This window comes from Copadichromis virginalis, linkage group LG22 (assembly GCF_057382275.1).
Source record: "Copadichromis virginalis isolate Kocher_CV1m ecotype Utaka linkage group LG22, C_Virginalis_male_GT1.1, whole genome shotgun sequence".
Lineage (NCBI taxonomy): Eukaryota > Metazoa > Chordata > Actinopteri > Cichliformes > Cichlidae > Copadichromis > Copadichromis virginalis.
Genome location: NC_140638.1, coordinates 4,356,954 through 4,382,800, shown reverse-complemented (window position 1 = coordinate 4,382,800; position 25,847 = coordinate 4,356,954). Strand labels below are relative to the sequence as shown.

The 25,847-nt window shown below is 39.2% G+C and overlaps 1 protein-coding gene across 1 annotated transcript in view; it reads left to right on the top strand.

The window, feature by feature from the left end:
• Positions 1 to 25,847, top strand: part of grin2da (glutamate receptor, ionotropic, N-methyl D-aspartate 2D, a) — a 282,945-nt gene that overhangs the window by 193,836 nt on the left and 63,262 nt on the right. The window contains exons 8-10 of the mRNA XM_085446989.1: positions 2,856 to 3,061; positions 8,252 to 8,420; positions 14,961 to 15,114. Coding sequence (XP_085303115.1) covers positions 2,856 to 3,061; positions 8,252 to 8,420; positions 14,961 to 15,114 — 529 coding nt within the window. The remainder of the gene's footprint in view (positions 1 to 2,855; positions 3,062 to 8,251; positions 8,421 to 14,960; positions 15,115 to 25,847) is intronic.

Genomic DNA, 25,847 nt, shown 5'->3' with positions numbered 1-25,847 from the left:
TGTATGCTGTTTAAGAATCAACCTAATATCACTTCATTCCACAGGCCGTTGGCATCTCCCATACAAACTTTTGTTGGCAAGATTTGCTTTTCTAAGCAATCTAAAGACAACAATAAATCTATCAGATCTTTATTTCAGAGTACCATAACCACGCTACCAGATGCCATTTTTTTCTGGAACGAAGTTTGGAGACTCCCTAATCAGTTTTTAATTACCAACAAAATTAAAGATATTTCTTATAAATTAATACACAGAATTTATCCTTCTAAAGATTATCTTCAAAGCAAATTCAATTTAGACATTGATACAAGCTGTAGCTTTTGTAAAACTTCCAAGGAGAATAAAAAAGAGAAAAAAAAAAGTGTTTCTCTATGGAAAGGGTACAGAAATTCAAATCAGAGACACAGATAACATTTTTGGTTTGTGATAAAAGGCCCGTTATTGACAAAATGAACTAACTTTGTCTTTGTTTATAAATTATCTGATTTGAAATATTATTTTTTATTTGAAATGCTGCATTTAAAATATAGACACTGGGCTCACACACTCAATGGATTAGGGCTGTTCGATATATAACGATATATATCGGATGACAATATAAAAACGTCTATCGTTTCATTTTATGCTGTCGTTTGTTTCGTGGTGTCACAAAATAAACTGTTTACAGCAATATTTTTTCATCGTTTTGATGGTCACTGTAGTGGCTATATTAATTTTGAAGTTCTCTCTTTCTCTTATATTTAATATAACCACACTATGGACGGACAAGCGCCTGTTTTTATGTGTTGTGGTTAGCAACAACGACAAAAACACCATCGCGTGTCCGCTTGTTTATGTTCCACATAAACCTTTCACAATAAAGCTCAAGATCCTGTTGAGACTTTTCAAAATAAACTGAATCACGTGAAAGAGCAGATTATTTACGGATGAGAATTAAAAAAGAGCCGCCAGGTGCTAAAAAATAAACCTTAGACTCAAACGTTAGAACAGGCTTTTCCCCGCAGCACGCCGTGTAATAAATACTCACAAAGAAAACAGCGGCCATTACAACTTATGTCTAAAAATATATAGTTTCATGCATCTGTTAAAACACTTGTTTACCAGAGACACTGTGGTAAAATAAAGCATGAGATGAAGAGGCTCATTTGATGCGGGGTCAGCACTAATGCTGGCAAAGAAGGAGCAAACCTGGAAGGCAAAGCTTTTCTCAATCAGTCCAAGCTTGAACTCTCAGTTTTTGTCATTAGCTGTAGCAGCGTCTTTATAATTACGCCTGTAGTGATGAAGTGCTTTGAGAGACTGGTCTGTCAGCACATCAGGGCCGGTCTGCCTCCCACTCTGGACCCCCACCAATTTGCCTACAGGACAAATCGTTCCACCGAGGACGCTATCACCATAGCGCTCCACACTGCGCTGAGTCACCTGGAGCACCGAGGAAGCTATGTGAGAATGCTCTTTCTGGACTTCAGCTCAGCATTCAATCATATCATCCCGGAGATCCTGGTCCAGAAACTGTCTCACCTGGGACTCTCCACCCCCATCTGCCTCTGGATCAAGGACTTCCTGACAAATAGACCACAGTCTGTCAGACTCGGCCCCCACCGGTCCAGCACCATCACACTCAGCACCGGGTCTCCACAAGGATGTGTTTTGAGTCCCCTCCTGTTTACACTCTACACATCCGACTGCTCCCCTACCCATCTCTCAAACACCATCATAAAGTTCGCGGATGACACCACAGTGGTTGGACTCATCTCAAGGGGGGATGAGTCGGACTACAGAGATGAGGTCAACAGACTGACTGAGTGGTGTTCAGTTAACAACCTCCAACTGAACACCACGAAAACTAAAGAACTCATCTTGGACTTCAGGAAGGGCAGAGCAGACCCGGCCCCACTTTACATTCATGGGAGCTGTGTGGAGAGGGTACACTCCATGAGGTTTCTGGGCGTGCAGATATCTGATGACCTCTCCTGGACTGCAAATACTACAGCGGTGGTTAAAAAGGCCCAGCAGCGTCTCCACTTTCTGAGAGTGCTCAGGAGGAACAACCTGGAGGAGAGGCTGCTGGTGACATTTTACAGAGCCACCATAGAGAGCATCCTAACGTACGGCATAACAACATGGTATGCAGGGTGCTCAGCTGCGGACAGGAAAGTACTGCAGAGGGTCATCAACACAGCCCAGAAGATCACTGGCTGCTCTCTGCCCAGCCTGGAGGTCACTGCAAACTTTCGGTACCTCAGCAGAGCTGGCAATATCATCAAGGACCACTCTCACCCCAGCAACCAACTGTTTGAACTATTACCGTCAGGCCGACGGTACAGGTCACATAAAACCAGGACAAACAGATTCAGGGATAGCTTCTTTCCCAGAGCTATCACCGTAGTAAATAAGCACAAAAACAATTGAACCTATTCCATACCGTCACTGTCATTATATTATGCTGCTATTCATACTGTCATTATATTAATGCTGCTATCCTGTATATATTGTACATACTATTGTTTGAGTACTTACGATTGTTTTTTTTGTACTTTTTATATTTTACATTTATATTTATTATTGAAACTTGCACCAAGGGAGTGGCACTCCAATTTCGTTGTACTCTGTACAATGACAATAAAGGCTATTCTATTCTATTCTATTCTATTCTATTCTATACCAGGTGCTTGAAATGAGTTTTCAACATAAGGCACCCAGTCTCAGTCTTAGAGATGACGTGAACAAGGAACTTAAACATTTTCTAATTATATTGCACTATATTTTAAACCAATATACAAATATAGAAGTGACCAGATGTTTGCAGCTACATGTCCTGAAATTAGCTGATTGTGGGTTTGAATGCTCTACAGGTTGGCTGGTGGGAGAATGGACACCTGCGACTACGGTATCACCCCTGGTCTCGCTATGGCTCTTTCTTGAAGCCCCTGGATGACTCCCAACATCTTCGAGTGGTCACATTGGAGGAGAGGCCCTTTGTCATAGTGGAACCTGCTGACCCAGGCACTGGCTCCTGCATCCGGGACTCTGTACCCTGCCGCATGCCCGTTAACTCCAGGTAATTCACAGCCACCACCCCTGGATGGACGAACAGAGAAGTGAAAACATCAAATAATCCATTCATTGCATTGCAAAAAAATATTCAATTATTCAAGTGTCTAGCTGTTTCCACACATCAACTCCACATGAGATCAGGAGAACATTTGGAATTGCCATTCCTCACAAGTAGAGGGAATACATACGACTCTGGGCTCAGTTTTCCTACTGGTAGCTAGGAATGAGGAAACATCAGATCACTGTGATTTTGTTAAAAAATGTAATGTGCTGTTCTCTCATGGGTATGAACAAGACATGCATAATTGCTCAGTTAAACACCATTTCATGTACAATCTGTCATTTACATTCTCATACGCTGCTCTAGCTGGTAATGTCAAAATGTTTGGGTTTCATGCATGTATAAAAACTGGTTGAGATGGTATTTTAGTTCATATGATTTATGTACAGAAAAGCAATCTTCTAAACAATAAACACAACTAAAAAACACTTCTAAAAACTCCACAAATTAAATGGTTATTCATAGCATCCAAAAATCCATCTTTAGCCTGAAAATGTGCACGTCTGTCTTCATCACTGCAGGGGTGAAACCTTTGGTTTGGCTCACAGAGAGAGATCATATATGGGATGTACGGTGGCCCTGAGACGTCAGGTGCACTGCAACTTACAACAACATCAGCAAATAGGAAAATATTGCAAAAGCATACAAAAAATAGAAGTTAAAAAGACAACAGCATCACAAAACAGCTGCAGAAGCTGAAACATGCAACAGATTGCACTTCAAAGAATGTTTGTTGGTGTTGTGAGCGAGAAAAAAAATGCAAGAATATTCTGTTCTTTTTGCATAATTCAAATAATACTGATGATATATGTTTGCAGTTAGTTTTTTCCCCATCATATTATTTTCTCCTCAAACTCACTTCTGTTGTGTTTACTGAGTCCTTTTGTTTATCCGTTTATTTATTTATTTTTAGCTTTTGATGTTTTTTTTTCCCCATTTGCTGGCTCTTGTTCTTGTTTGACCTCCAAGAACCACCATAGGTATACGCAAAAATATGAAAAACAAAGTAATTGCTATGAAAACAAATAGAAATAGAGTTGCAATATGTTTTTGTAACAATTTGAAATAGGTGGCAACGCAAGATGACCTGTTGTTTGGCCATAAGCTGAAAAAAACAGAAGACTAGATACCCCAATTTTCTATCAGCAAATACATCAAGATTGTTACAACAAGAGGTGCTTCAGTACATAATATGTGTTTTCTCCTTGTGTTATTTTCTCTGAGCTCTTATCAGCTGGCAAACGGTAGTAGAGAGTGGGAAAGAAGTTTCAAAAAGTTGTTAGATAAAGACCATCCTGAAACCACAAGGACCTTTGCCTTAATCCATTGTAAAATTGAGCTGTCTGGCCACACATCAAAGTACAGGACAGTAAATCGTTATCGTTTCCAGGTGGAGTGTACATACAGAAAAAGGTTTAAAGAAAGGCTTACCTTCTGCGACCAGTAGATTAAAGAATAGAAAACAGCTGAATTATTTTGGCTGAATTTGAGAAAATACATTTGTGTCTCTGTCTCTCTGTGTGTGTATATGTATGAAGTTAGTTGACATCAGATTAAAACGTGTTGAAAGAAACATGGATTTCTTATAGCTTTTTAATAGAAGTATGATGGAAGAAGCAAAGTAAAGCCAGGTTAATCTTTTCTTGTCCTGCAGAAATTGGGCATGTCTCTAAGTGTGTGTGTGTGTGTGTGTGTGTGTGTGTGTGTGTGTGTGTGTGTGTGTGTTCGTGTTCTGCACCCCTTGTCTATCCCAGATAAGCTTCCTTCCTGCCAGTATATGACTTGGCCAACAGAGAGATAACAAGTTCATCCTCCATCAATTATTTTGGCTGAGAGTCAAGTTTGCTCCTTGTTAAGGTTCAAAATTGAGGAGGGAGAGTACAAACCACCCTTGGTCCAGAAGCTCTTGGTCAAACAATGATTTTAATGACTACACACGTGTGGGAAGACAACTCTGTACGCCGACAGCCAGTAGTCTTCAACTTAATCAAAGCATGAACAGATATTTTATAGCATCAGGGTTTGATTTACTGACGCCCCTTCATGCGTCACAGATACATTTTATACATAGATCAGATCAACACCACAATGACTTTTAACCCAGAAGATCATCTTCTATTTTCATGGCTGGTACTTTCCGTTCTTGTCTTAAAGTGAATTGTTCCTCTTTCTTGCCGAGACATGACTAATCTCTCCTCTAAATAAATCTAACTCATGTGTGTGTGTGTGTTGACCTCACATGCTCTCTGTGTCACCTCTTCACCTACTAACTGTCTGTGTCTCGTCCTCAAATGCTCTTTCTCAATTCACCTGTTGCACTTCTGACCTTTTACCAGAACAGAGGCTCATCCTTATGTGTTACAACCTAACTGAGACTATGTATATGTCCTCTACTAAATAAATGTTTTAACCAAGAACCTCTACTAAAACCTTAATATAAAATGACCTGATATAAGTGTTTTGTAAGCATGTATTGCAATTCCTTCTATGTTCTAGTTTTCCCTCAGCATGTATCACCTGAACAGTCACGTCAGTGAAGCTTAAGACCTTTAAAGAACCTGAACATCAACTCAAATAAGCACAGATATGCATTGTGTACACAATAGTTATAACTGCATCTAAAATACAAAATTAACATCATCATAAACATCTTAAGGCCATCTTAAAGCTATCTGTTACATTGTTAAAGCCTCGTCTTAGCCTGCTGCTCAAAATAACTTCCTGCTTCTGCAAACTCTCTGCAAGCCTGTTTCCTGTCAGCCTGTGACTTTTAGCCTTTCTGAAAGACACACACTGTTAAACCCCTGAATGCAATATAAACTCCAGATTATATTATTAATGCAATGGTAATAATGATGATTATTTAACAATAGCAGTAAAATAATTTCCCTGCTCCACATCCTTTACTAATCAACCCACTTCTTTTTATTACTTTCCATTATATGCATTTCTATACTTGCTTCTTACTCTCATTTTTCTTTTTTTAATTACACATATAAGCATTTTCTGTTTGGCTGATTTGCTATCGTTTTTCTTCACCTGTCACAGCACCCTTGATCTGCTGCACTGTGTTTGCGAAGTTGTTTTTCCTTTCATTTTCTCCTGTGATCACCACCAAGGTCACAGTTGTTTGCTCAGTTTTTAAAATAAACACACAAAAAATACCTGAGCACAAGCAGGCACTAAAATGCAACTGTATTTTTCTCAACACGTTACTTGTCCTTTTTCAGTGTCACATCGCTCCTGTAAAATGCCTTGAAAAATAACATGCACAAAAAATGAACTGTACTGTAAAAGGATCTTGAGCAACAGAGCTGTAGATATTCAGTCATTGTACTTGACCAGAGGAACACTGACCAATGAATCACACAGCACAGAAAATATACAGCAGATGAACAGTGCCTGAATGTCATGTGTTTAAGAAATAGGGAAGAAAGATTCAACAAAGATCTGAGACAGGACCTAAGAAATGCATCTCGACATGATTCACATAGTAGCCTAATCAGAAATGGAAGGGTGATTGTCAAGAAGCCATTCATAAGCAAGGGTGAGGAATGCTGACACAAAATTACTGACAAAAAAAGTTTCAGTTCAAATTGTCAATTTGTTTTGGAGGAAGTTAGGAGAGAGATACAACTCTGAGTGTCTACAGCCAAGATCAAAACACACGGAGGCTCAATTATAGTTTGGAGCTACATTTCAGTCAGTGGTTTTGGGGATCTTGTAAAAATTGATGGAGTTATAAATGCAGAAAAGTGCCAGCAGATTTTGATCCGCCATGCAGGGCCATCTGGAAGGCATCTGATTGGCCACAGCTTGATTTTTCAGTATGACGATGATGCCAAAATGACTGCCAGTGCTTCAAACACATACCTGTATAGAAAAACACACACTATGAGCCATTGAATGGTCTCCCTAGAGCAGGGATGTCCACCTCCAGGCCTCAAGGGCCGGTGTCCTGCAGGTTTTAGATGTGTGCTTGATCCAACACAGCTGATTTAAATGGCTAAATGACCTCCTCAACATGTCTTGAAGTTCTCCAGAGGCCTGTAATGAACTAATCATTTGATTCAGGTCCGTTGACCCAGGGTGATGTCTAAAACCTGCAGGACACTGGCCCTCGAGGCCTGGAGGTGGACATCCCTGCCCTAGAGCCTGGATCTCAACCTTATTGAAGCAATGTAGGGTCATTTTGACAGATAACAGGACAAACATTAGCAGTGTCCAAAGAAGAGCTTTAAATGTCCTTCCAGAAGCCTGAAGAACAATTCCTGAACAAAGCAATTATGTGAAAGTTTGCCTAAAAGAGCTCAGGAAGAGTTGAAGAGTAAAGACAATCATACCAAATACTGACTTTCTAAAAAAATAAACAAACAAAACCATTTAGATTTCACAAACATATTTTAACAGTTTCTTTAATAATAATGTTATAATCTATACAAACGTAAAGAGGAGTTAAATATTTCAATCTTGTGGGTTTGACCTTGTTTTGTCAGTTAAGACTGCCAAATGCACATTCTGCATTGTTAGAGAACAGAGCCAAGAGGGGGCCATAGCTAAGTGACTGAAGGACCATCAAATGGCCACAAGCTGTAAAGAGCTGATGGAGGGCACAGAAGCCACTTGACTGATAGTCATCTAAATGTACTTGGATTCCCATATGTCCATATAGATGTGCATGGTGCTTTGGTAAAGTGTTTGCTGTATGAAGCAAGGGAGAAGGGAGACATTTGAAGGTCTTTGCAGGAAATTTGTTTCCTTAAATTAGAAAAAAATGAGTTTATTTCCATTTTAATAACGCAACACTTTTTCCTCCTGAACTGTCTGACCTGTCGAGCGTTGCTTCCCCTTACACAACAGCCAAACTGTCAGTATCGATCCACTCACAGTCCCTCGATAATAATTCACACCTTCCTCGCCTTCCTCAGCTTTTAGTTCTTCCTCCGTTATGAGCACCTCAGGGGGAGAACATATGCTCATTTTCTCACTCCCCAAGAACCTCACTTCTTTCATTTTCAATTTCTTTAACAGAAAAGAACCTTGTTTAGATCAAAGTGACCTGAAAAACAAACTTACAACATGTTTTTAAGAGAGTGTTTTAACTATGTCACCTTTCTCTCATCATCTCCTCAGTTTGGTGGTGGATGGTGTTAGACCCATGAAGCACTGCTGTAAAGGGTTCTGCATCGATGTACTAAAGCGCCTCGCCAAGATTGTAGGCTTCACCTATGACCTTTACCTGGTGACAAATGGGAGGCATGGGAAAAACATTGACGGGGAGTGGAACGGCATGGTAGGAGAGGTAAGCCTTCGAAACCTCTTGTATGCTGCCTGTTATTTGTAGGACCGGGGGGGATGTGGACAATGTTGCGCTGCCGTTAAGTCGGCAGGAGATCTTTTCACAATGTTGGTTCGACATCTGTGTAAAAGGTGGAGCCAGCCTAGCAGGACAACAGGAAACAGGCACTGCTGTTGTAAACATCTCTACATTTAGGAGACACCGAGGTTTTTATGGTCTAAGCAGAGGACTGACTCAACCAGCATATAGATGACATGCTTCTGATTACAGGGTGTTGACTAAAATTACACAGTGATAGACACTAGAATAGGCTGGCCCATCTATGCATTTATCCACTCATTTGTCCAGTCTCTTATTCAGGTTAGGACCACACTGCTACCTGTAATAGTAGGCATGATACTGAGTCAATAATCTTCATCGTGATAATTTAGGAGTTTTATATGTTGTTTCATAAGCATAAGAACCCGAGTTTTCTGAGTGACAGCTGTGTGCTTGGTTTCTCCTTGTTGAAATGAATAAATTTGATCCCTTATTTGTTTAAAACAAAGCATAATATTTTGTTTTGTTTAACTCTTGCATGAAAAAAGAAAAGTATAAATTTGTACTACATTTTTGCCATCAGTTCTTTTCCTTAGCAAAGCTATTTATGTTCTGTCCAAGGGTGTTTGTATTTAACGCACAAGTAAATAACTTGTATCTAACTCTTGTCACTCTCTGACAGAATGCAAATAGCAGCATGTGGGAGAGATAAAGTGGAAGTTTATAAAAATGTGTGCTCAGTAGCAAAAAGATCCAGCTTGCACACAGCATTTCCTCTGGGAGTGTGTTCTAAAATTTCGCAGCCCGGCTCACAAACACACCATGACCCTTTTTTGTGTGTCTCAGTAAGATGTTGTAGTTATGTTTTTAATTCTCCGTTTTCCCAGTACAGAGTGCTGCTATCATTTTTCCTACTCTGTTTTTCTTTCTTTTGTTGTGTTTACAAAAAGGGCTTTGATTCGAGGGCTCCTGTGAAATTCTTTTTATCCTGCTTCAAACCTTTTAAAACGTGACCCATTGAGAGAGAGGATTGGACCTGAATCGAAGACGGAGCGAGGAAATATGGAGGGAGTCTGTCAGAAAGATTAGTGCTGGAGAAGTGTGTGTGTAAGTGTGAGTGTGAGAGAGAGAGAGCGAGAGAGAGAGAGAGAGACAATGCAGACTGTGAGATTGCTTGTACATGACCATGTGTGTCTTGGCAGATACCATGGTGTTTCTGTGATGCCAGTCCCCCCTGCGGCGGCTGGATTAATGAAGTTGGTTTAACATGGAGTTAAACATGGGAATGCAAATTATCACAGTCTATGTGTATTTGTGTGTGTGGACTTTGTGAGGGCAGTTTTATTTCATACAAATGAAGACAGTTTTGGAAAAAGTCATACGTTTCTGGTGGCTAAGGTTGAAGATTGCATGTCGTTTTGCATAAGCATTTACTCGACTTGGCATGAGCTCCACAAGTCTGTGCAGTACCTTGTAACATGTTATCCCATTTGACAACGTTCCAAAAACATTTGTGCATTGCCAGGACTATTTGGCTTTCCACATTTTCCAGTAATCGTTCGATGGGATGGAGATCAGGCGAGTGCAGAGTCCGTGGCACCTCCTTGATGGGCGACCTCAAACTACTGCAATGCTTTGTGGTTTGTTGGGTCTCATTTGTATGGTGGTGCACTGAATCCTTCTCAACAATGATTAATGTTTGACACTCCTGAGCTTCCAAAGTAATTTGCCCCTACCTTTGTTTACCATGGTCAAACCTACTCATGGTGTCTTCTTGAGACACTGAAGGCCTATTGACCATTGGATTACTCTGCAATGCTTTGGATATCCTGTAAGCATAATTTTTAAATATGCAACGTGGAGTCTACTGGTCCTGACTAAATATTATTATTATGTGATCACATTGTGAGGACAGACTGTGTATGCTGTGCTTCATTCTCAGATAGGCCTCAGAGATGCAGGTGGCCTTCTTTCTTGCATTACAGCTGCCTCTTGCTCAGCTTTGCTAAGTAACTCATTAAGCTGCCTAATTATCGCAGCAGACAAACACATGTGCACAGGGACAGCTCCGCCCACATGAACCCTCTTTTTTTTTTTTCTTTTACTTTACCTGTCATATGCACTTCTGTTGAAAATATGCAGCAGTGCACTGTTTTTATTTGTTTGTCCTTTTCCTCCTCTGTGCTGCTATTTCATCCTATTCCAACCAACTATCATATCCTGTCAAAGTTACATATCACCAAGACAAATGCGTATAATCCCTCAGACATCAGCAAACCAAGCAAACCAGCAAACCAAGATAAAGACAATGTTGGATAACACCTCCCACCCACTCCATGACATGTTGGTCAGTCACAGGAGCTCGTTCAGTGAGAGACTGAGATTACCGAAAAGCACCACTGAACGACACAGGAAATCATTCCTGCCTGTGGCCATCTCCCTGTACAACGCATCCACTTAACACACTGTTTGCTGCTACAACTACACATGTTTCTTTTCCAACTATTTATCTATGAGTGACGTATGTATGTATGTATATATATGTATATATTGTACTATTCTTAGTTAGCGTATTGTCTGTCTTGTCTTAATGTTGGTTTAAAATGGAGCACTGTAACAAAAAATAATTTCCCCCAGGGATCAATAAAGTATTCTGATTCTGATTCTGATTCTGAAACCTCAGTGACCTTGCTTCTCAAGTGAAAGACTTTATAGTTGGGCAGTTTTTCCTATTTTTCATCATTTCTATCAGAACCTATATTATGACCTTCTTCTCTGAATGCCTTCAATCAGCCAGTCATTTCCTACATTCTTAAAGTTATTTTTTTTTCTTCACCCTTTACAGTGAATCACCCTAGTATAATCATTTTTGTTCGCAGCTTGCAGCAGTGAAGCACTTCCTAAAGAGAAGTGTCACAGGTGTTGCTTTCAGACCTCGCTGTATTCAAAAATCTTGAAATTAACAAGTTGAATTAAGTGGGGTAATTACCATGGAATGATTGAGTTTGACAAGCAGAGAAGCAACTAATGACCGGTTATGAAAAGTGCGAAACCTGTGAGTTATCAGACTCTTAGAGAAGTTTATGGTCTCCAGAGGCTTCACAAACTATTTTTCCAATAAAAAAACTTTAGTGGTTGAACAGTTTCTGGCTGGATTTATTAGAAGAAGGTTGATTGATCTCATGCAGAGAGTGTTGACTTGCTCAGTATGTATATCATAGGCAATAAAGGGCATGAACATAGAGTTTTTCTTTTCTTTTCGGTCACTCTCATCTGTGCTTCTTTGAAGAACACAATGTGGCTGTGAGGTTTATCTATTAACCAATAAGTATAAAGTAGCAAAAAAGAGAAGAGACAGAGTAATTCCAGTGCGACAGTTATAAACACTTGAATTCATTACATTTTATTTATTTGAATAGTCAGTCAACATCATTGTGATCAAGTGTATCTGCAGATTTTACTCCAAATAGTAGACTGTAAGATAGTGCTGTAAAAAAACTGTCAAATACTTACACCAATATGCTTCCTGGGGTATATTTGCGCTCAGCAATACATTTTGAATACCATTACACTCTCGATGTTAAAAGTATTGGCTGTATCTCAAATAACTGAACCCACCATGTATTAAGCTGACTTTGGACTTTATTTTGAGGACTGTCCAATAATGTCCAGCAATGTTTTTCAAAAAAATTGGCAAGAGATAACAGTACATGGTAACTGATGAGTAATAGCTGGCAGTTGTTGTTATGTTGCCATCTGAGCTTGCTGGGTTGTAACTGACTTCAGTTAAAAAATACAACGTTTTTAAGTAGAATTGTAAGAAAAGACAGCTATATAATATAAATGTGTTGTTCATAAGCAAACAGAGGGGAAAAAGTGAAGGAATACAGCTGTGCACTGTAATTCAGAGCATGATATCATTTGAGTAGCATGAGATAGGAGAACAGTTGGAGAACTGTAATGCTAACCCACCGGCAGCATTGCTGCCAGTATTTTACTGATTATCTACACATAAATCTTTAACAGGGTGGATGTGGGAGTGAAAAAGGAACAGAAATAAAAAATAAAGATGTAACACTCTGCATCAATCAGATTTAACTGTATCACACAAACTTTCATTATTGCAGCTGCTGATTTGCTGCGTCTGTAGCAGTTATCATCTTTCACCATCTTTATAGGTGTAATTTACCATATTTAATCATTAGTGATTGCATTACAGACATATCTGAACAACATCAGTAACAAAACTGGAGGTAACTGTAAGATGCCATTTTACATGGGAGATAATCATCTATTACCAACACAGTCTCCTGAAACAACACTGATTATTATAATGCAATAAAGTTAAAGTTACTAGGTTAAAAAAAAACAATCAATGGATTGGAGTTTATTGTATGTAAATATCAACATTATTAATCTAAGTATAAAAAGATGAAATAGTTTTTCATGTTGGTCCCTTTGCCAACCTAAAACCCGACCGTTCCACTGGCCTCTCTTGCAGCACCAGCCAGGAAATGAGCTGCTAAACTGTGACTGAAGTTGTCCAGTTGCAGGAGGTTAAAACAAATTAAAATCCTAATTAGAGGAATGTTGCTGCACTAACGAAAGTGGGAGTGTCAGAAGCAGCCAGTTAAACGCTCAGTATTTGGTCTTTTAATGTTTCTTGCAAAAAGTTAAAAGACCAAATACAAAGGATTTTTAATTATTTCAGCAATGCCTAGTTGGTGATTAGTGGTATAGTAGAAGTTGAGAATCCTTCATGGAAAAATGATGGAACAACTTTTCAGTCAATTGTCCAATTACTTTTCAGCCTTTGAAAATGGAAGACTGATTAAAAATGGCTGTACATGCAAATAGTTCATACAATGCTTTTTTCTCACAGTTGATAACTGTGTAACAAATAAGGAGGAAGAACATTTTAGAGGCTACTTTATGAGCCTGATGAAAAGCATCTCCGTTGTGTCTGCTGAGAGACTGCAGAGCCTTTTGTCTTTCACAGACTTTTGGTGCCAGGCCAGACCTGACTAATGAACTTCTGGTCAGCAGCCAGCTCCTCTAACCTCCACAGTCCCTCTGCTGCAGTCAAGTAACCTCTGCTTCCTGCCAGGCGAAACACCAACAGGGCTGTGAATCCCCTGACTTCGTCACCTTCTGTCCGCCTGAGCCTCGTTTACAGCTGCCTGAGGAGCTGTGAGGAGGACCACAGCACAGCTTCATGTTGCAAGTCATGGCAAAAGGATCCCTATGCTGTTTGTTCAAGGTGTTTTAGTTATAGATAGTTATAGAGCATAACATTGTAGCTCTATCCTACCAACTGCCAACCATTGAGACCAAAGAGGTATATTTTGGTTAGTGCTTTTTGAAAATACACATTTGCCAGAAGAAGAAGAGCTGGTCTGGCTACATTCCAAGAACTAATCCAAGAAGCGATCAAGAAAATTCCACCTGTTAATGTGACTGTCCAGTGCTTGGCTGGAAAACCTACATGATAAAGTGAGCATTGCATGAGGTAAAATTTATGTGCTATAACTGCCTATAGAGTCTGTTCATCTTGTTGCTTTCTTATTTTCTGATGAGAGTGAGAGGTTGGATCTTGCCAGGAAAAGTCAAGATTCTTCCTGGTGGGTTTTCGGTCTCCACCGGGAACGATCATTTCAAGAATTCTATTCATAATTTTTATGGACAAAATTTCTAGCAGTAGTCAGGGGATGGAGGGTGTCAGACTTGGTTGTCTCAGGAGCTCTGCTTTTTGCAGATGATGTGGTTCTCTCTGGGTGACCTGCAGCTTGGTTTGCAACTGAGTGCAAAGCATTAGCAGTTCCAAATCTGAGGCCATTGTTCTTAAAAGTAAAATGATAGAGTATCCACTGCAGGTTAGAGATGAGTCGCTGCCCCCAACTAGAGGAGTTGAAGTATCCTGTAATCTTATTCACAAGTGAGGGGAGAGTGAATTAGGAAAACAACAAGCTGGTGAGGATGCTATTCTGGTCTGTTGTGGTGAATAGAAAGCTGGGCGGAAAGCAAAAACTGTCAGTTTACAAATTGATCTTTGTTTCTATCCTCAGCAGTCACAAGTTGGTAGTGACTGGAAAGTGACAGGTGTTGTTTGTGTGCCAACACAGTTTCTTTCCTCCAGGGTTTGGACTTCTTTCAGATTTGCCACAGGACATCAGCTTAAATCAGGTTTTCTTGGTGTGTAGTAGCTGTGAAAGTCATTAAAAGCACTTTGTTTGTTATAGTGTTGCTCATATAAATAGACACAACATGCTGATCTGAAATGATAGGTCTACACAGAACCAAGTTATGGCATTTCTCCTGCACAATGACTATGAGAAATTGTTGTTTCTGTCTATTCCTTTTTATCTGTATACAACAAAAATGTAAACATTATTTTTTTTTAAATTGAATCAGCTTTGAGTGAATCTGTTTTTTCTTGGTTCTTTTTACCTTGTATATAATGTTTTATAGCTCTTTGTGTTTAACTTCAGATCTCCTGTTTTACAGGTGGTGTCCAACAGGGCAGACATGGCCATCGGCTCACTCACCATTAATGAAGAGAGGTCAGAGGTTGTTGAGTTTTCGGTTCCATTTGTGGAGACTGGCATCAGTGTCATGGTTTCGCGCAGTAACGGCACAGTATCACCTTCTGCTTTCCTTGGTAAGATGTTTTTAATAAGGTACACTTTAGCATTTTATAAGTCTGTCATTTCTCCAAGTCAAGCTTAGTACCTGTAACATGCCTGCCTACCTGCAGATGCAAGCTACTTTGCAACCCATCTCCACCCTAGCTCCTTTTCATTCTGTGTCATCTTGTGTCTTACTTACTGGGGTCAGGTTGTATATTTTCCCTTGCAATTGCTATCGGACAAATCTGAAGTTCTGGTGAAGTTTTTTAGTGAATTTATGATGAAATTACTCATTTTTTAATTTAGCTTTTTTCAGTCTTTTTTCCAATGAAGTATTTTAAACCATCAGGACAAATTGGCAAAAATGCTTAAATCAATACCTTATTTGCTTCTATAAGCTGTGTCTAAACATCTGATAGAACTCAATGAGCAGAGGCTCACCTACAATCCAAAAACAATAATTGACATTGCATTCGTAGTTTATGAGATTGCTGAATATGAAGTCTACGTAGGAATGTTTATTCTCCATGTTCAGCTTTAAAGTAGGGATCATAAACTCAGTAGTCTATTTGTATTCCACTAAATTCTGTATACACAACATTAAAATGGGATTTATAGATGTGCATGAAGCATCACAAACCCTTTTCAAGCTCTCTAATGCAAAATTAAATTCTACTCTAAATGGTGCTACATAAGAGGAAGGTAAGAATCCCTTTAAAAAGCAATTCAGGTCAGCTGTGGATGAAAGACGGGTGAAGAAAATATCGCTAAACTAAATTTAAATTTTAAATTTGTGCACTGCACAAAATGAAATACCGGGCTTATAATAGGCCCAGTAGAAAGCATAAAGAATATATACTTAGAAACACTCACATGTTATGCACTCTCTCTGTGCCCTACTTAGCTTGAAACAAACCAAAGGGGATTTTCGCTGTTTTGTTTTTGTCATCAGTCGGACTTTATTCCCTTCCACAGGTAAAGATGAGCTCATCAAAATAACTGAAATTTACATGTTGAAATACTTTTACTAAAAGACATCCTGACTGAGTGAGGTAGAGCTGTATGTAGTTATGTAGTGAGAGCTGTGTGGCAGTAGTTAGAGAGAGATTAGAAGAACAAACAGCTCTTAAAGTATTGACCAAATATCATTTTACCGCTAGTGTGGAACATCCTTCTAAATCCACCTCATTGGCCAAGTGTTTACACGAGGCCCTGAGGTCTTATTATACAGCAGGCTGGTACTCATGTAAAAGCAGAAGAGTTTTAACTTGGAGGCCTGACCCTCCTGTCTCGTGTTGAATTTAAAGTTTGTACTGAGTTTTTTTGCTTTTGGTTTGACTAGCACCGAAACCACTTTGATCAGGTTAAAGAAGAGAACACAGTTTGTGTTAAAATACACTTTCAAATCTCAGATTTCTACATTTCACACGTCTGCATGGAGTCGTCTATAGTCTGGGTTGCTTTTTGTTTATCAATGTTCAGAATGGATGATAACACATTTTCTATCTTACTAATAGGTGAAGGAGGCTGACTACATAGGAGGCACATATAGGACTGCAGTGAATAATAGCAGTGTGAACAGTTAACATTCAAAGCAGCTGGTTCAAGGAGACTGAATTAAATGATTGTTCAAGGGGTCATAATGCAAGACAGCCCTTGTTTTGGATATTTTCATTACATACTTTTTCCAAAACATACAAAAATGAAGGACGCATCCTTTAATGTTCAGCTGAACATCCAGAAAGTTGATTCTGACTTCATCTCAGCTCACTGCGGGTTTCCCAAACCTTATAAACACTCGTTTGCATAATGGTCAAAACTAGCACCGCTGACTAACAATGGGCTGTCAGAGCCATTGTTAGTCAGTCCGTTGCAGTTTCTCCTGCTGAAAACGCAATGTCCATGTGAACATAATCAACTTTGTGGGATTTCCTTACCTGGGCGATTTGTGTCAAGATGTTCAGCTGAACATTTTATAAACACATTATAAAACTATTGCTTGCTGCCCATCAAGAACACCATGCAAATGCTGCACAGTCCTATAATGGAGAGGACAGGTGTAACAGGGCATAACAATTCAAAATCAACCTGAATCAAAATTAATTTGATGAAACTGTGGGGTTATACGAGGTGCAAATGAAAATCTCAACTCAACTCCAGACAAAGACCATAGCTAAAACAAATTTAACGTAAGATGTATAAGACTTCAGCACTGCTGCTACCTGGAAGTGCCATCGTGTTCACATCCACCTGCGTTAGACTGTATCTCTTATACTGTGTCACAACAGTGACCCTGCAACCTGAGTTTTAGAGACGACAAAGTTGCAGGGAGTCGAGTAGAATGTAATGGCAGTCACCAATAATCTTGGTAGCCAAACAATTTTTTACAGTGTTGAGGTACACAATGGTACAGTACATATCAGAGTTTGTTTCCCACAGGACATTACTGTGCAGCTCTGACCCTGGGGTCCTATTCACAATGCATGATGTCCAAAAATAAAGCTTGAACATCTGAGACTCTTTCACACTTCCTGGAACATGGTTATCATTAAATCTGATATGGTTTTTGCTTTTTTATTAGCAAAGTCACATTTTATTTTTTAAATCACAACTACATGAGTCATCAAAAGAGGACCCAGATGCATAAGCTATTATTCACTAATGGACTTTACAATGCTTTCAAGTTTCCTTTAATCTTAAGGATTGTTGAAGGATTAATTAATTAATGTACTAAAACAGCCTTGATAGCTTACATAACGCTGTACAGTACTGTACATTCTTTCTAAATTATGTAAGTGGCCTTCATTTCTGATGTGAATTTTGTCTTTCAGTTGAAAAGGTTCAAACTCCCAGCTTTGCATCTCAAAGCACAGCTCAAAATGCACAGTTAGCTTTACTATTCTCAGCGTTCAAAGAAGCCCCCACAGCAATCCAAGCCAACTTTTTTTTCTCCAGTCATTTTAAAAAAAATATAGCTTATGCCTCAATCAAAGTTGGCCTCTCCTAAGATAACACCTCTTAATTTACCAATCTTCTTAGACTAATTCCACGCACTTCCAACCATGAAAAGATGGAATTTGAGAGAAGTAGAGAGTTGGAAGCAGAGAGAAATGACAACAAAGAAAGGGAGTGATGGATGAAGAATGTGCTTAGGAGAAAGAAATGGTGTTACAAAGAGAGAGAAAGTCCTGTCATGTACCACTATAAACCCAATACAAACGAGAGAGAGAGAGAGGTTGAGTGGCTTTGATAGAGAGACTGATAGAGCTGTGTCAGATGCTCTCAGATATTTTAATCTGAGCAGCGGCTGGTTGACATGCTGCTGCACATTTGTGTGTGTGCGTGTCGTGCAGACCAGATGAGATCATACCCTGTAGCAAAAATGACTTGTTAACACAGAGCAGCGTCTCAGGCGACTACTTTTTAAACCCACCATCTGTGCTTAAAACCTGCCTGTGTGAATGAAGCGCATATTCTACTGCCACACATACTGTGTGCATGACGTTATAAATCAGACCTGCAGAACATCATACACTGTATGACGAATTATGTCATAAATAGTTTAAATAGTTTCTATCATATTGTCCTATACTGTCCGTTTCTCTATAGCCCTTAAAGCCCAGCCTGTAATAAAAGTACAATTTATTTATTTTTTTCATTTTTGCTTGTTTAATAACGACCAAGTCTGCTCTAAAAGTTCACTAATATTCCTCCATCATAGACCTGACTCCTTCGCAGGACTCCTTAAGGGATTGATTTCATACTGGCACAGCTGCAGTAGTACATCTATCCATCTGTCAGAGGAGATTTAAGAGACAATCTGAAACATGTCATGGTTGGACGGAGGTGCAAGGCTCCTAAGGCCATTTTGTCTAAAGTCTGCTGGGCCACAGGGCTGACAGCAAGTCCATACTGTTGCTTTGGCCGTTTGTGTGTGCGTATGTGTGTGTGTGTAAGGCAAGGCAAGGCAAGGCAAGTTTATTTGTATAGCACAATTCAACAACAAGGTGATTCAAAGTGCTTTACAGAGACATTAGAAACAAGAACAAATAAAAAGCATGATTTAAAATTGATTAAAACAAGCAAATAAACTAACTAACTAATTAACAAACAAACAAACAAACAAAACAGTATATAAAATCAAAACAGATAAAATCAGAACAGTAGATAAAATCAGTAGTTAAATGTAAGTTTTGAAATTTAAGCTTAAAGTGTGGATTTGGTGCTTTATTCAAATGCAGCTGAGAATAGGTGAGTCTTCAACCTGGATTTAAATAAACTGAGTGTTTCAGCTGATCTGAGGCTTTCTGGGAGTTTGTTCCAGATATAAGGAGCATAAAAGCTGAATGCAGCTTCTCCATGTCTGGTTCTGACTCTGGGAACTGATAAAAGACCGGATCCAGATGACCTGAGGGATCTGGAAGGTTCATACTGGGTCAGGAGGTCATTGATGTATTTTGGTCCTAAACCATTCAGAGCTTTATAGGCCAGCATCAGAACTTTAAAGTCTATCCTCTGACGGACAGGCAGCCAGTGTAAGGACCTCAGAGCTGGACTGATGTGGTCCACTTTTTTGGTCTTAGTGAGGACTCGAGCAGCAGAGTTCTGAATGAGCTGTAGTTGTCTGACTGATTTTTTAGGTAGACCTGTAAAGATGCTGTTACAGTAATCAAGCCTACTAAAGATGAATGCATGGACTAGTTTTTCCAGGTCCTGTTGAGACATCAGATCTTTTATCCTTGATATATTCTTGAGGTGATAGTAAGCTGACTTTGTTATTGTCTTAATGTGTTTTTCTAAGTTTACGTCTGCATCCATCACTACACCCAAATTTCTCGCCTGGTTTGTGGTTTTTAGATGTATAGATTGAAGTTCTCTGGTGACCTGTAATCGTTTTTCTTTGGCGCCAAAGACTATTACCTCAGTTTTGTTTTTGTTTAGCTGGAGAAACCAGTCATTGATTTCCTCAATGCATTTACCAAGAGCCTGTACAGGGCCTCGGTCTCCTGGTGACATTGTGATATATATTTGTGTGTCATCTGCATAGCTGTGATAGTTTATTTTGTTGTTGTTTATAATCTGTGCCAGTGGGAGCATGTAGATGTTAAACAGAAGGGGTCCCAAGATGGAACCTTGGGGAACTCCACATGTGATACTTGTCTGCTCAGATGTGAAGTTACCTATTGATACAAAGTATTTCCTGTTTTCTAAGTATGTTTTGAACCAGTTTAGTACAGTTCCTGAGAGACCTGCCCAGTTCTCCAGTCGTTTGAGTAATATGTTGTGGTCAACTGTATCAAATGCTGCACTGAGATCCAGTAAAACTAGGACTGACATTTTTCCACTGTCTGTATTCAGAGATATGTCACTAAACACTTTGGTCAGAGCAGTTTCAGTGCTGTGGTTCTGTCTAAAACCTGACTGGAAGGCATCGTAGCAATTATTCTGTTTTAAGAAGTAACTGAGCTGTTGAGAAACTGCTTTTTCAATGATCTTACTTAAAAACGGGAGATTTGAGATCGGCCTGTAGTTGTTCATTTGTGTCTTGTCAAGATTGTCCTTTTTCAGTATAGGTTTGATTACAGCAGTTTTTAGTGATTCTGGAAACACACCTGATAATAAAGAAAAGTTGACGATCTGTAACAGGTCTGACTCTAAAGTCTTTGAGACCTTTTTGAAAAAACTTGTTGGCAGGACATCTAAACAGCAGGAGGAGGAGTTCAGTTGACCTAAGATGTCCTCCAGGTCTTTGCTGTTAATAGGTTGAAACTGTTTCATGGTGTTTAAACAGTTTTTTGGTGGACACAGTACATATCCTGGATCTGCTGTTGATGTACCAATTGCTTGTCTAATTTTTTGGATTTTTTCAGTGAAGAATTTGGCAAAGTCATTGCAGGCCATGGTCGAATGAAGTTCAGCTGCCACTGACACAGGAGGGTTTGTTAGCCTGTCAACTGTAGAAAATAAGACCCGAGCATTATGGCTGTTTTTAGTGATGATGTCAGAGAAGTAGGACCTCCTTGCATTCCTCAGTTGTAAATTATAATTGTGAAGTTTCTCTTTATAAATGTCATAATGAACCTGGAGGTTTGTTTTTCTCCATCTGCGCTCAGCTTTCCTACACTCTCTTTTTTCTTTTTTCACCAGTGTGGAGTTTCTCCATGGAGACTTTTTCCTTCCAGAGATAACCTTCACCTTAATGGGAGCAATAGTGTCCATTACATTTAACATGTTAGCATTGAAGCTATTGACGAGCTCATTGACTGAACCTTTGGACAGGTCAGGTGTTAATGGGAAGACCTGGTTAAAAATTGCACTACTGTGTTCAGTTATACACCGTTTTGTGATCACTGTTGTTGATATATTTGTGTGGGCTGAGATTTTACTTTCAAATGTGTATGGGCACATGTGAACGCATGGAATATAAAAGAAAAAATTTGGGTCAAACAGAGGTAAGAGTGAGCACAAACACGTAAGGAAAGGTCAACGCTCAAGGAAATAATCAAGTGAGGAAGAAGTGCTCTGAGAGGCAGGGCAATCCTTTCTGACGGAGGAGTCTCAGAAAAGCCAGAGAATAATAACAAGAGGTGAAGAGGGAAACACGTGCAGGCCAACAAGAGGCCAACTGTGAGAAAGGCAGCTGCAATATGTGGACAAACCGCATGATGCTCAACTTGTTTAAAATGCACTTGCTGTTCGTTAGCCCTTGTAAAGAAAAATAGAATAAATGGTAATGAAACCTAGGAATCTGATACCATTGTGGTTGACACTGTGGTGTAGTGGTTAACATTGATGCTTTGCAGCAAAAAGATGAACGGTTTGAATCCACCAGTGAGCTGCTGTCAGTTTAATTAGTGGTTCTAAATTGAAGATAGGTTTAAATGTCAGTTGATGGTCAAGGTGATGAGCTCGTGCACCTATGATAGGCTCCAAAACCTAGAATTGGACAAACAGTTAAGAAAATGTGTGTCATTTATAAAAGCTTTGGCTCTTTTTATTAGTTTTAGTTTCTTCTTTCAATGTGGAAGAAAAGGTCATTGGCCAGGGTTTTTATTATAACGACATTATCTTGATGATAAGAATCTCTGAAAATGTTAATGTATAAAATTAAAAGAGACATGCCGCATTCAAGTTATTTTTTTTTCTTCATATTTTTACATTTAAATGACAATACAGTAAATCTGTGAAAGTTCTCAGACATCCAGGTCATCGTGGTCTAAGGAGCTTGAAAAAAAAAAAGCATCTGGACTTCTTTAAGTTGCTCGAAGACTCGGCTGTCCAAACCTGACATCCTCTGAAGCAGCGTTTTCTCACTAAAACCTTGTTTGATGTCTCTGTTCTGGTCTTTCTCTGTACTTTTCTTTCATGGTAGCAAAACATGACATGAGAATGCATGCAGATACCTCCTGCACTTTGAACTGCACATGCTTGAACTTTTCCAAGGGTGCCCTCTGCATATTCCCAGACCATTCCCACATTAGGGAATGATCCATTAATAATAAGGAAGTAACTAATTTATCATGATTTGTTGTTACTCACATTTGATTGCATATCTGTTACTGTAACTAATGACTAATTAACAGATTTGAAATACCTAAACATTATTTATTGAGCAAGCTTCTCTCAGCATCAATGAGACAGATAAAATAAAAATGACTGTACAAGGATACTCAGAAAGAACTACATGCTTCCCCTGACCAGAGCAAAATGATCTTGATCCGCACATGAATGAATGCATTCTTTCCTTTTACTCTTCGTCACCTTTCTACCAAGTTTAATGAAATTCAGCTTAGTAGTTTTTGTGTAGCCCTGCTGTCATAGAGATGAATAAAACCATGCCAAACGCATGCTGTACCACCGCCTCAACTCTCGCTTTTGGCAGAGGAATGGCTGACTCTGCAGTTTTTATTGTCCTGGTGCGTTTACTTGCCTGCAGCATGCATTAGTGCTTCTTTCAAAGCTGGGCTCAGTTTTCTAAAGATTTGTTCTCTTTGTTGTGCTACTGAATGAAAATTTATTATTTATTATTTCTCTGGTTTTTTTTCTTCCTTTACATAATATTTTCAAATCGCTACAATCTAAACTCAGAGTAATAATTGTGACGTATTTAATTCTCTAAAGTCTCAGTGACCTTTGTGAATGTGAAATAGACACAAAGGTCTTATTACAGACACAGAAACCCCAGGCTACAAAGCTGAGAGGGAGACAGGACACACACTCAAAGCCTGGATAATAACAAACACTTAAACTGTCAAGGGACCCAGTAAAGGGGGATGTGAAAATTGAGCGACTGAGGAGAAATAAAGGCAGAGGTGTGTGTGTGTGTGTGTGCGCGTGTGCGTGCGCTTTGTTTTGAAGAATGGTCAGCTGCAGTAGAAGGCCTGCCACTCATATTGGCATTTCAGAGGTAAAAGCTTTTATACACTAACAGTAAAACAAAACTCCCAAGTCATAATTTGTGAGGAGCTTCTTAAGAGTTTCTGTGAGCTTAGTGAATTCAGCTTCTCAAAAAAAATTCTGTGTGTGTGTGTGTTTGTGCTTCTATAAAAGTGAGTGATGAACTATGTTATCTAATGTTCAAAGAGTACTTCACTGATTTAGCATTGCATTCACTGCAGTGTTGTCTCCAGGTGGGCATCTTATGAGCAAACAGGTGAAATTAAGCTGTATTTATTTTTCAAATGCAAGTTTAAATTAAATATAATATTTCATATTCCAATATTTCACTTTTCCCAAATGTTTGTTATCATTCAATATTAAGAAAAAAAAAAGATAAAGCAACAGTGTTACAGTTGTTAATATTACCTCCTATACAGGATTCAGTCATTGTATTGGTATTAATATTCCCTGAGACATTAAAATATATGAGGTAACTGTACTTCTATATGTGTGCCTCTGCACAGTTAAGCTTCAAATGCGTAATGGCAGGCAAACCTAATTGTACTTATCGTTTCCCTTGGCCTGCTGTATACGTAATGCAGATTAGCATACCATTTACTGAAGTACTCTGGTGGGATGAGGCAGAGAAGGTGATCGTAATTGTTTATGGCACTCTGGATTAAGCCGGTAATTATACCAAATCATTGTGGAACTTTGTGCACATGCTATAGAAGCAAATCAAATAACAACTACTTAAACTTGCGTTACAGCAATTCAGCTGTTTCTAATTGTGATACCATACCAACACCATGGCTACCTGTGCATGCTGACCCGGTATCAGTGTTGAACTAGTAAGCTGTATTCCTTATCATGAGCATTGGTGCAGGAGGTAAAATCTCAAAATAAATTAAGCAGATGAACTTTATTTATGCACTTCATACTGTAATGACATTACTGTGTTAAATATGTCATAACTGTGTCCATGTCCTATGCTGTTCAGCTTCTAACTGCATCAGCACTCCGTTTTATAATGTTGTTATCATTCTCACTAAAACAGACTTATGACATAAGGCGACTTTTCTGGGTTATTCCTACTCTGGTTCTATAGAGAACTAGGGTCACCAGTTTGAATCTTTCTATTACTGCTGGGAACATACTGGCAACCAAATTGAATTAATAATATTGTCACTTTACTTAACAACCACTGCTAAAATACCCCTGAGCAAGGCCGCATAACCTTATTAACCCAATGCTAGGTTCTTGTACTCCAGTGGCTCTACTTGCTGGCACCAGTACCAGACTGTGGTTATACCTGGTGGCTTCTAGGTGTGAATATTAAAGAGGCCATCTTTGAAAAAGAACACGTGTTAATAGGAAAATTGTACTTAGTAGTCAGTATAATCTTTTAATGATATAAGTTGGCATATGGTAGAATGCTGCATGTAATCATTTGTGTGTAGAAGTATATAGTTGGTGGCATATTGAAAGAATGTCTCATCCTAGGAGGTCTGTAACATTCTAGGGTGTTCACCCCCACATCCTAGGAGCATGAGAGAGGTCGTACCTTGTCTTATTGTTTTACGGTAGGATTAACGTAGCTATATTTGTTCTAGTCTAAGTGCTTTTTGGTTTGATGAACTGCTGGACTTCGAGACCAGCAGGTTTAGGGAAGTCTTTATGGGGTCTCACACACACACACACACACACACACACACACACGCACCCACTGAAGTATAAATAAAGACCGGGGCAGTTTCTCAGTGCGAGTCTCAGTGCTGGAGGCTGCCCTTGCTAGCAAGAAGTTCTGTGTGTTTCTCTTCTCTGAGTCTTTACTGAAGAAGTGTTTTAGAGTATATTTCTTAACAACACGTGTCTTGAATTGACTTTCCCTGTTTAAATGCACTCCTCTGCAAAATGGTGATGTAGCTGCTGGAAACCAAACATCACTGAGAGAGTACATAACTCACTACAAAACCCAGCATACTCATGTCATCGATAAGTGAAAGTGAAGTAAACCTGATCAAGATCAATTTTGATTCAACTACCCAAAGACACAAATACCTCCCGACACCTGCAGGTCAATAAATCCACTGCTGTGTCTAATCTGAACTCACAATTCCCCAAACTTTGCTTGTTCAGCGTTCGCTGCTGCTGAGTTTGAAAATGCCTTTACACCAAAAAATGTAATCAAACATATCGAATCACTTCCCTCAGAATATACTAAAGAGAAGCTCAGCACTGCTTCCGAAACTCTCACACGAAATGCTTTGAAATGGTTAAAGAAAAGAAATCATTTGAAATGTCTCACAGATACACAAAAATGACTTGCTACAAAATCGTCATTTGTATGATGCTTAATTGAAATTAAGTACAAGCCACAGAAATG